This window comes from Fragaria vesca, linkage group LG6, assembly GCF_000184155.1.
Source record: "Fragaria vesca subsp. vesca linkage group LG6, FraVesHawaii_1.0, whole genome shotgun sequence".
Classification (NCBI taxonomy): Eukaryota; Viridiplantae; Streptophyta; class Magnoliopsida; order Rosales; family Rosaceae; genus Fragaria; species Fragaria vesca.
In genome coordinates this window covers 34,188,674-34,201,131 of record NC_020496.1, presented here as the reverse complement: position 1 = coordinate 34,201,131, position 12,458 = coordinate 34,188,674, and the positions used below count along the sequence as shown (strand labels likewise).

At 37.2% G+C, this 12,458-nt stretch overlaps 1 protein-coding gene across 1 annotated transcript; it reads left to right on the top strand.

Annotated features, from left to right (window-relative positions):
• Positions 1-4,638: 4,638 nt before the first annotated feature.
• On the top strand, positions 4,639-11,710 carry LOC101299791 (GTP-binding protein TypA/BipA homolog). The gene is made up of 14 exons (XM_004304346.1): positions 4,639-4,910; positions 5,015-5,121; positions 5,204-5,407; positions 5,505-5,681; positions 6,049-6,198; positions 6,359-6,448; positions 6,898-7,032; positions 7,155-7,271; positions 8,375-8,526; positions 8,747-8,831; positions 9,021-9,115; positions 10,263-10,428; positions 10,658-10,853; positions 11,334-11,710. Exons 1-14 carry the CDS (start codon positions 4,661-4,663, stop codon positions 11,468-11,470), a joined length of 2,061 nt encoding a protein of 686 aa, XP_004304394.1. The 5' UTR covers positions 4,639-4,660; the 3' UTR covers positions 11,471-11,710.
• The last annotated feature ends 748 nt before the right edge of the window (positions 11,711-12,458 follow it).

Below are 12,458 nucleotides of genomic sequence, written 5' to 3'. Positions count from 1 at the left end.
ATAACATCTAGCCGAGCTCAAGGATTGGAGATCCGTTTCAATCTTGTTTGAGCTCAAGGATTGGAGATCCTGGTACACAGTCACGAGTTGTAGTATAAAAATATTCAATGATGGTGGGTCGTAGATGAATAGTAAAGCTGCATGCAAATATTGCATAGCCCCAAGACGCAATAGAAAGATTGGTGCGCATTAATAAGATTCGAGCGACAAGCTAAAGTTGCTTAGTCGTAGCCTTGGTGAGACCGTATTGCGTGTGAACATGGGGTACAAGACACTTCAACTTATATCCCAATAAACTTCTTTAAATAATGGGTAGTGAGCCCGTAGAAGTATAAGCAGCATAATCAATAGATAATAGTGTAACACGTGACCAGTTTGTTAATACTTCAACCAACACCATAAAGCATAAAAAGGTGTCCGCAAGTTGGTTGTATCTATCTACATAGTTTGATGTAAGAATAGAATGTTCACTTTTGTATTATTTAGCGTAGAAGGGTCTCACTCCTAATTTTCAAAACGAGTAATGAGCATTGCAGGGGGCCAATACGACATCGAGGGAAAGCCGGTGCACCTCAATTGCTTGAGGAATTGACCGGACGACCTCCAGGAAGTTGGAGTCGTATTCGGGTGACGTCAATGTCCCCCGGGTCACCACCATGCTTCATGGTGATGCTAGATCTCGAATGTCTTCGTTTTGAGCGGAAGAATGGATGTCCATAAGAATTTCTCAAAATTTGGACCATTATATCTCTTCCAGGTTGACCAATTTGGTCAAACCAAAGCCTATATGAGTCGATGTCCCAAATATCATGTTTGACGACAACATGAGATTCGATATTCGAATCGTAGTGACATATAATCCATTAGATTGACTCATGAATTCTCCAAGATGCGCTTCAGTCTGCATTTATGAGAAGGTATACACAAAAGAATTCTTGTCCATTCTCACAATGTGTTTTCAAATGAAAACTATTAGCAGGAATGTCTTTAAAGCTCAACATGGTTCGATTGCCTCTCACTACATAGAGGGTATCTGTGACATTGATCATGGTGCCATGAGGCATCAAGATTCAAGCTAAACCGTGTCCCTGAATGACCGGTATGATTCAATCATTGTAGTCACAGGAGATTTACAAAGACACAAAATCCAAAGATAGTTGCCAACCCCTTAGAATGTTGTGGATAGTTCCACTATCTGCGAAGCACTCAATGTCTCTATGAGACATATCTACAAGACATATCTATAAGGAGTAGATAGGCGAGTAAATAGTTCCACTTGAACCATTTAGAAGGATTGAAAGAAGCTACAAAAAGCTAAAATCCCGAGAGTGCACAAAAATTTCCGCGCAGAATGACCTTTGCGCACTAAAACAGCCATAACTTCTTCGTTAAAATAGATATGGATGAACCGTGAAAAGTTATGAAAACTAGACTCGTAGAGCTTTCCAATAATATAAAGCTCACTGTCTGGTTCGTCCGGAGCTGTTCACAAAGCTCAAACGAAGTTGACTGTCTGGTTGGCATGTGCGAAGCTGTGAAGCTTACAGGTGGCGTGTAGGCTTTTGCCTTAGCCAAAAGTGACGTGTGAATGATCAAAACCAAGTCCTTTCGGTCGTTCTAAGGTCGTAAACTCCATAACAAGTTAGCAAAAGCTCCTTGACATGAACATAAACTAACTCAGAAGACCTAGAGGATTCGATCATGATGATAATTTTCTGGTTTTGATAAGTCTTCAATGTCTTTTGCAAGACGACAATTGGTTTAATAGCATAGGGGGATCCAAAATCAAAAGCTTTCGGTAACTCCAAGTCAGTATGACCAGGCATGTCCGTGGAGGGTCGGTAGTGCGAGGCACACTTAAAACCATTATCTCCTTAATTTCGAACAATTCTAAGACATCACACTGAGCTTAGATGAGCCTAGTTGAACAATTGATGATGGAAAATCCGCTAAAAAGGTAGAAGACTTAACCGGAAACACGTTAGCGATCCTTCTTGAGGATGTAAGGCCGTGCGTCATCTTCACTTGGAAGAGAACAAAACGGCACAATCTAACCATGTAGATTGTAAATATGCCATGTTTCTAAGGATGATGTAAAAATGTACATCTTGTTTGTAAATCAATATGAACCATAAGAGGAGAATAGTTTCATAACTTTGAAAAAATTCTCAAGGCATTCATTATTGCTAATGTGAGTACATCGAGGTCTCAAATAGACGAAGGACGTCGATACAACGCCTTAGTACATATAGCTTGGAACGAAAATCAATGTCTAACCGATGACGTCAAAGTCAGGGGTAGCTAGAGCAGGATCCGAATCTTCGAAATTCGCGATCATAAGGATGACGTTCTTGTCCTCATATTGATTTTCCGTACCTTTTTGTATACATTCACAGTTTGAAGGAGATGGACAATCTTGAACCAGTGATCCGAAGATCCACAATGGTTGCATTGTCATGAGCTAGCGTGAGTAGTTTTGACAAATATAATTGGTGTCTAGACCGGGAGTGTCGCCATTAGGGCAGGTGGCACCTCCCCCTCTTTTCTAGACATCGGCACGGTGTTTTCTACCATTGCCATGACCCATATGTAGTCAATTAAAGTGGTAAGTAATCCACATGACTAATAACTCAACAAGTAGAGTTATATGGACGTTTCAAGAAACGCTCCATGAGTGCATTTCACAGTATTTTGTGGTCATTACTTTTTGCACAGATTGCCATTGAAGACTTGTCGATGTGGCGCGTCAAAGACTTTGAGCGCATGAGATGTGAAATCTCGGCATCTAGGCTTGTTAGCCTGGGGTCAAAATATGTGGTTTAATCCTTTCCAGTGAAAGGTTCCACAGATACCAAACGAAGATTCGCCTTAGGTATCGAGTACGTCAAAACTTAATAAGCAGAATGTTACGTTGCTCTTGCATACAAAACCAAGCTGTTATGAGACTCGATAGAGGTCACAAACAATGCTTTTAATGGTTTGTCCTTCGGATTGATCATACACAATCCGGAAAAGCCGCGAATGGATCAAACACAATTCGGAAAAGGCCTCGGATTGATCAAACACAATCCGGTGAAAGGTCGGGGTTGATCATACACAACTCGGACAAGGAAGCAAGAGTGATCAAACACACTCTTGACCTGCGAATAAAATTCCGGGATTTTTGGTACCTACAAATACACCGACCCAAGCATAGAATGGAGTAGAAGAAGGGGAGAAAACATTTTATCTCCCCCGAGGTTATTGAACTTGGAAGAGTTTTAGGGTTGTAAAATAAACATACCGTAAACACTTAGATCGGATGAAAAGAAAGCAGCGGAGTGGACGGCCGGGAAGCGACTGCGGCGGCAGCCAAGGCAGGGCCGAGAACCTCCGGTTTTGGTTTTTAGGGTTTGGAAAAAAATGATGGGCTATTAGTTCTAGAGTTAGAACAAAGTGTATGATAACGTGATAACGTATAAAATGTAGAGACAAAGAGATAGTAAGAGAATCATCATCTTATTCATTGATAGGAGCCCTTTATATAGGGAATTACACAATACCAATATGGTAAGGATATGAATACATAGATCTAGTCAAACTACATATCCTATTGGCATAAGGGCCAAAACACACATAAAGAATATCTAGAAAGATACAGAATATCCTAGAACACTTTTTAAATTATTTAATTTTATTCGTCAATAGACTAATAGGATAGGTATTTTGATGGGTAAATAAAGGTCGGTAAATTTGTATCCGTTTCATAGTCTCTAATTGCATATACATCCGTAAGAAAGAGAAATTTTAAATACACACCTCTAATATCTTAATACACACCCCTTACTTTATACACCACCTATCAAGTTTTTCATTTCAATATTATACTTAATACACATCCCAAACTGCCTAAAATGCCCTTAATTTATGAAATATTCCATTATCTGATAATTAATATATATATTTACTATTTGGTACTTCTTTTTACATATTATTTCGTCTTATTTTTGTTAGAAATTTTTTGTTATCATCGTTCAATTTATAATCAAATGATTATTGTTATATCTCAACTCCAAATCACCAATACAAGTTTTCAAAATTCACAAGCTAGCTAGTAGAATTGTAGAAGCACAGTAGCTATTAAACATAGATAGCTAGTTATTCGATAAAACATGTCATGATAAAGATGCAGTACTTGACAACATGATCTACAAGATCAAACTAAAGTTGATATAAATAAAAAAATAAAAATAAAAAAAAAGAAGAAGAAGAAGAAGAAAAAAGACAACTCAAATGAATTGTGGAGAAGAGTTGGGGTTAGGGTAGAAAATTAAAGTTAAAAAAATACTTCTAGCGTCGTATTTTTTTTTTTAATAATATATGTTTGTTTTGGTCATTTAGCTTACCTATAAAATCTTAATAGAAACATAAAATAATTGAAGTGTGTATTAAAAGATTATGGGTGTGTATTCAAAATTTCTCGTAAGATTTATATAAAAAAAATAAAAATCTCTTTCTAAAATTGTACACGTGGACAGTGGGCCCTAAACGATGACGTGGAGTAAAGAGCACCTCCTCCAATACGGATACATATGGTGCTTTGCTTTGGTAGCTCCAATACCAACCTCATTTTCCAAATCCCTTCTCCCTCCCTCTTAGCCACTGCCAGTGACTGGGAGCCATGGAGATGGCAACCACCACCTTCCACAGCTCCTCCTCCTCCTCCTTCTCTATCCCAAACCCTAACCCTAGAACCAACACTCTCTCCTCTTCTCTTCCACTCTCCAAGCAACTCTTCGGTTTCACCTTCCCTTCTTCCTCCACCGCCAAAACCTCCACTCTCAGACTCCGCTCCCGAAACCCTACCTCCTTCGCTCCTACGCCGATCAAATGCTCCGTCTCTGAAGCCACTGAAGCCGCCGCCCCCGTCGGTACTTCCTCTTCTTCATTTTCTATTCACAGCAAGCAATTTGTTATGTTCGAAATTTAGAGAAGGATTGGTAAGGTAGGTCTAATTGGTGTGTTGTTATCTTAGAGAAGAAGAAATTGAAGAGGAGAAGTGATATAAGGAACATAGCCATTGTGGCGCATGTTGATCATGGAAAGACAACTCTGGTTGATTCCATGTTGAGGCAAGCGAAGGTAGGATTCCACTTCATGATGATTCATTGCTGTAATGATGTAGCTTAGTGATTTGTAAATTACTGATGGAGGATTTCGGCAGGTGTTTCGTGATAACCAAGTTGTGCAAGAGAGGATAATGGACTCGAATGACATAGAGCGTGAGAGGGGAATTACAATTTTGAGTAAAAACACATCTATTACGTATAAAGACTCGAAAATTAATATAATTGACACTCCTGGACATTCTGACTTTGGAGGGGAGGTGGAGCGTATTCTCAATATGGTGGAAGGGATTCTTCTAGTGGTAACCTTTTGGACCTTGTTTTGTTTGGCTTTGTAATCCTTTTTTGTACTGTGCTTGTCATTTTCATGTTTTTTTCGCTGTTTCTCGTTTATTTTAGGTGGATTCTGTTGAGGGCCCCATGCCACAGACAAGATTTGTTTTGAAGAAGGCTCTAGAGTTTGGGCATGCTGTTGTTGTTGTCGTCAATAAAATTGATAGGCCTTCCGCCCGTCCGGATTTTGTCATCAATTCCACTTTTGAACTCTTTATTGAACTCAATGCTACTGATGAACAGGTAACTAAATATTTTGAGGAGTACTGAACTTACAGTTTGAACTGCAGTTTATTTGGTCCTTCGGAATAATAGTTGTATTTCAAACATCGCCTTATATATTGGCACCTTCTCATACCTTTGAATCGTTATATTGTAATAGTAGGAACCAGTTTGCGGTTCCTATATACATGCATATATTGCAAGATTCCTTTTCAAAAACCTAACTAATGTCTTGCTTTGAGTGGAAAATATGAACAGTGATATATCCTTGAATGGCCTCTAGATAACTAATTATCTTTCGTCTGTGAAGCTCTTTTGTTTCACCGTTGCTTCCAAGTTATATACATAAGTAAAATTAATCTCTTTGCAATTTTCATTTTGGATGCAGTGTGATTTCCAAGCAATATATGCTAGTGGGATTAAAGGAAAGGCAGGGCTATCAGCTGATAATCTGTCAGATGATCTTGGCCCCCTTTTTGAGGCCATAATGAGATGCATCCCCGGACCGGCTATTGAAGAAGGTCCACTGCAAATGCTTGTGAGTGGGTTTTTCTTTATGTCTTCTTTCTTTCTCTTTGTGTTTCATGAACTACAACTAGTCCTCCTGACATGTCCAATCTGAATGAGATAGTGCTTCAAAAGACTTTGACTTTGAAACAAATTGTTTATGCTGTATTCATTTGTTCATAATATTGTAGGCTACAAATATCGAGTATGATGAGCATAAAGGACGAATAGCTATTGGACGCTTGCATGCTGGGGCTCTTCGAAAAGGAATGGATGTGAGGGTGAGTTTGAGCTAAATCTGGGATATGCAGTTACTTTGCCTATTTGGTTGTTGGAATATTAACTGTTGCCACTGGTACTTTTTATGTGTTTGATGGGAAGTCTTAAAGTTGTACATCCTTTTCTCATGGTAATGAAATAAAACTTTCTTCTAATTAGAATGGTAGTCTTGAAGGAGTTAAGAGTCCTTCCCTTTTTCTCTATCCTGAGTTGAAGTTCCTTAAAATACTATGTGAATTCGAATGCAATGCAAGGATCTAAACTAATATCCTTAGTCATTGATACACAATACAGATTGATCTTATTGCATTATCCATACATGTTTTTTCTTTTGTCGTATATTTAAAATCAGGTTAATGCAGTATTACTTTCTGTTAAATCAAATTCATGAGATGCTGTACAGGAAAGAAAAAGACTTGCTAAATGTTTTCTTATGGCTTGGTCTCTATAGGTATGTACCTCAGAAGATTCCTGTCGGTTTGCTAAAGTTAGTGAGCTTTTTGTGTACGAGAAGTTCATTAGGGTCCCAGTAGACAGTGTGGAGGCTGGTGATATATGTGCTGTTTGTGGAATTAATGATATTCAGGTAACAACTTATTGATTTTGCTCAACTCAATTGTTACTCTATGTGTATCTGGATTTCATATCATTTGGTAAATTTGAGAGATAATTCTAGTCTGATTTTTTATTTTCATTGTAATTACTCAGATTGGCGAGACAATTGCTGATAAGACACATGGGAAGCCATTACCTGCCATTAGGGTGGAGGAACCAACAGTGAAAATGGCTTTCGCTATAAATACTTCACCATTTGTTGGGCGCGAGGTAGGCCTATAAAATGGATATGTTTCAGATATCAAATGTCTACTTCTTTGAAACTTTTCCTAATTCTTTGAGCTTCCCCTTCAAATTAATCTGAGAAACCAAGAGGTTAAAGGGCACATGAAGACAGAAGCAAAATACATTTTCATCAATTATATATTGCATTCACATTTAATCTCAAAATCAGGAGCCACAATTTCCTTTTTCTCCTCATATATGGTTTAGTGTGCGTGTATGTGTATCCAACTGTTTCTGACATATGTTGGTGATTAACTGAATCCAAATGTTTTGTCAACCTCATAGCTCTGACATACTCGTCTTCATTTTTATTCTATAGGAACACACACACACACACACACACAGATATATATAGGGATGATCTAAAGAGGACCTCCTTACTTTAAAAATTTGAGGATTTCTACTATTTTACATTAGTAGATGACTTCATTTAACGATCTCTACCATTGATCCTCTAGATTCATATGCAAGAAACATGTCTACAAAATTTCAACTAATTCCATAATCATTTGGTCATTCAAATTGACGTAAACAATTGTAGGCCGTTAGATAAAATTAAAACGAATATTGTGCTAATCAAATGGTTAAACGTTTTTCATTTTGGCTAATTTTTTATAGGATTCATATGTGGGTAGGTAACTAGGGAATGAGTGGCTTTGATTGTCAAAATACATGTTAGAACTAATTTCATAGTAGGATATTCCTTGCATAGTAGGATATCTAGGCCTATCCAGCTGTCTGCTCATAGCCAACTGGTTTTGGATTTGATAAGCTGATTTCAACCTGTGTATGCACACACAGATAGGGATATGTAAGTATATTTATGTATATATATTGTGTTTACTTGCTACATTCTGTCATGGAATGTGTTATCTGGCTGTCAATCCGGCACCACAAATTAAACAATAGTGCACCTCTAGATTGATGTTAGAGTTAGACTGTGGAGCAACATGACATGGTACCTCATTTATGGTTTGATTTCTTTGTAACACATTATTTGATGATCAATATTAGCTGCGTATTATATGATCTGTTCCTTGTTTCGTGTGGCGTTCAGTGATTGAACGTTTATTTTTATTCAATTTCAGGGAAAGTATGTTACGAGTAGGAACTTGCGAGATCGGCTTTCTCGTGAGCTTGAGCGTAACTTGGCTATGAGAGTTGAAGATGGTGAAACAGCAGATACCTTCATTGTTAGTGGACGAGGCACTTTGCATATTACCATATTGATTGAGAACATGTGAGTAGTTATTTTTGTTGGAACTCCATATATCATTTTTCTTCTACGTAACCAAGAAGGTTAGTGGCTTGGTCTGGGCCATGAGGTTTGCAGCATGAACCACATCTAGCTTCCTACTTCGCTATTCCCTAGAGTTTTCTACTTCCTAAAGATTATAGGTTCAACAGGAAGTTATATATATTACTTGTAGATACACATGTTGATTGGTTATTGAATTCAGGCGAAGAGAAGGATATGAGTTTATGGTGGGACCTCCCAAAGTAATTAACAAAAGGGTGAATGACAAGTTGCTGGAACCTTATGAGGTGATTTCTCTTGATTTTTGGTTCTTTTCATTTCTGATGCTCAAGGAAAGGGTGAAAGAATAAGCATTACTGTTCACACCTGAGGACAAAACATGGGTCTACCTTTTTTTGAGCAAATTATGATTATAAGTTACCGATCATGCTTCCACTCATCTGATATAAGTTATATCTATCATGTGTTGCTTGCAGATTGCCACTGTAGAGGTTCCCGAAGAGCACATGGGTCCCGTTGTTGAGCTACTTGGAAAAAGGCGGGGACAAATGTTTGATATGCAGGGGATGGGGTGTGTACTTCTTTGCTATTAATCTTTAACTAATGCTTTTGAATATATCTCAAAATAAATGCAAAAGTTGAACTAAAGGCACCGAACTCCCTACATGATGTATATTTAGAGCATAATTGTATTCATGGATCTGGAAATAAACCTGCTTAGTTTTAGGGTATAACAGAATGTATGATAGTATTAAGAATTAAAATTGATTTTAAATCCGTACATGTATGCATAATTTGCATATGCTGATGCAATGTTTTGTTACATCTTCAAAAGCTTTGACATTCCATGATATGACTATAAATATGCATGCAGAAGAAAATGATAGAATCAATTGGGGTAAAGATAAATAAGAATGTTCAGTAAAGCTACATGAACTACCTCACTAGGTGCCACATTTTTTGGTCAAATCTTATAGAAACCACTCAAACCACCTTTTATAGGCCAACTGATGTAACATACCCACTTTAAACAATCAGACATATCAGAAATTATCATAAAATGATGTGGCTATGTTACAGTAGGTGTGACATAAGGTGGTTTCTATGTAGAATCTAATGCATCTAGCAGAACCCATTTACAATATTTCATTACATGCAGTGGACTTTGTTACTTTTAAATGAATTTGATCTACATTGGACATCAATTGATTGATAATGTGCTTCCTTACATGAAACGGACTTCGTTACGTTTGAATGAATTTGATCTACAATAGAAATATAATCTGATTGATAATGGGTTTCATTACATGAAATGGATATGTTTGTATGAGTCTCACTACTTTTTAAGTGGACTATAGGGTTAAGATATGTTTGTGTGATAGTCTCACTACTTTCTAAGTGGACTACAAGGTTCACAACATGATTTTTAACAGTCTCAAATAAATTCTATCAATTACAATCAGTCACATCCAGTTTTCTTTTGCTTCTGCATATGTTTTTCGTAAATCACAGTTTAAATTTGTGGTTCTAACGTATCCATGGATGATCACATTTTCACATGCACACGTGCATATTATTTTCCCTTGGACTTCAACATCAGTGTTCTACTTACTCTCCTTGTCCTCTGTTTCACTCGAGTATGGATATTGGCTATTACTTTTTGAACTTGGGCTTGGTGAATGTTGAATATAATCTGTCTGTACTTTATCTGTGAATAGGTCAGAAGGCACAAACATACTCAAATATAAGATTCCAACTCGTGGCCTTCTTGGTTTACGAAATGCAATTTTAACAGCTTCTCGTGGCACAGCTATTCTCAATACGATATTTGATAGCTATGGACCTTGGGCTGGTGATATGAGTACCCGGGATCTGGGTTCACTGGTAAGTTTCCAGTTAGTTTTTAATATTTTGAGGTTTATCTTTACCGTGAAAGCCTTTTGCAAATGTTTGGTTGTCACCCTTAATGTGATTCAAGTTTGAGCATTCCCGATCATTTAATAAACAGAAGATGTCAAATGAAGTCTGTATGCATCTGCACACACTGCATATTACTGTCTCCCACTCTGTCCAACTCTGGATTACCAAATTAAATCTTCTGAATTATTTTCAGGTTGCCTTTGAGGGTGGAACGAGTACTTCTTATGCCCTTGCTAGTTCACAGGATAGAGGACAGTTGTTTATTGGTCCTGGGGTAGACGTATATAAAGGTCAGATAGTTGGCATCCATCAGCGACCTGGGGACTTATCTCTTAACGTATGTAAAAAAAAGGCTGCAACAAACATCCGTTCCAACAAAGAACAATCAGGTGATAAGCAACTCCAGTCCTATTCTACTTTGTCATGTATATTGTTAATATTTTATCATTTTGTCTGCTTTGGTTACATTCACCCTCAATTTTGAAAGATTGTATTTCAGTCCCTTTTGTGAAGTTTCCTACAATATCTACAATATTTCAGCTGTTTTAAGCTAATGAGAAAAACTTGAGCTAAAAGAAAAGTAACAAAGGGTAGAATGTGTTTTGGACCATTGGTGGTTTATAAATAAACTGTTTTGTCTTTGTAAGCTAATCTGCTTTCTATTGTCAATACTATTATATAGGCACAATAAGTAACTCAATCTACATTCAGCAATCAACATGGATTGAAGTATCTTTATATTCATTTTATTTGTTTTAAAAGTCGGCTAAATTTACTTATTTATTTATTTTGTTTTAACTCGGTCTACATTTGCAGCAACAAGTCTAGTCATTGCAATTAATAATTTGGAATTTTCTCTCTCTCTGCAGTAATTCTTGATACTCCACTGGATTACAGTCTGGATGACTGCATTGAGTACATTCAAGAGGATGAACTGGTGGAGGTCACTCCCTCAAGCATCCGGATGTGCAAGAACCCCAAGTTCTCAAAGAAATCATCTAGGTAGTCAGTTTTGTGAATATATACCATGTGAACCGAGTATCCTTGCAAAACTCATCACAGATTTTGTTGAGTCACCTGAGTAAGCAACGATATAAGTTCAAGTTGTTTAGACATCAAAGACAAAGAGTAACTCAAGTTTTGCAGTATTGGTTGTATATAAAAGAATAAGAATCAAATTTGTACAACTACTACAAGTAACATGATGTTCACTGGTTAAGAGAAATTGGGATGACAAAGATTCATGATATTGAATTGTAATGGACATCATTGGTGATCACATATTTGACTGGCCAAAGGCACGGTAGTTTTCACTTTATGAGAAGCCTATCTACTATTTTGGTAATAGCAAGGAAATGTTAATAAGTAATGTATTATTATTTTGCGAGTTTTGACTGTTGCGTTTATTGGAGCAGAGACTTGGATCAGTTGCTCTACAGGTACGCTTTGTCACTCACTCTCTTATTAAATAGTGTATGTGACTGAAGATAAGAGTATGATAGTGAAATATGTTGACCAGAGCACATTTTATATATTGTATTCGCTCTCCAGTCCTAGTCTCATGGTTCAGAGGAGAAAGGAAACTTACTATGGTCTAGAAGATTTAATCAAAGTCCAAGAAGTAAGGGGCTGTTTTTCTTAAACTTCTAGGTCTTGAAAGTGATATAGCCCTGCTTGGTCTTTTACCTTGTTGGTGCTAACATGTCATCCAGGCTAATGCACGTGTGCATCTAGATGGGTGTGTGAGACTGCCTCTAAGAACCGAGGTTGGTCCTAGTAAAGAAATATTTATGTTTCTAGAATGATTATCTGTTCTTGAACTGGAAGCATGGTGTTTATGAAATAAAAGTTTCTGATTCCATAGTCGTGATATAGTAGATGGTCCTTTGTCTTTAAGATTGACCATAAGGCGAAGAGCTTTTAGGTTCTGTAGATAGCTTAACAATCTGAGATATGAAGAAAATACGAGACCCAAAAAATATGCATTAGGGTTC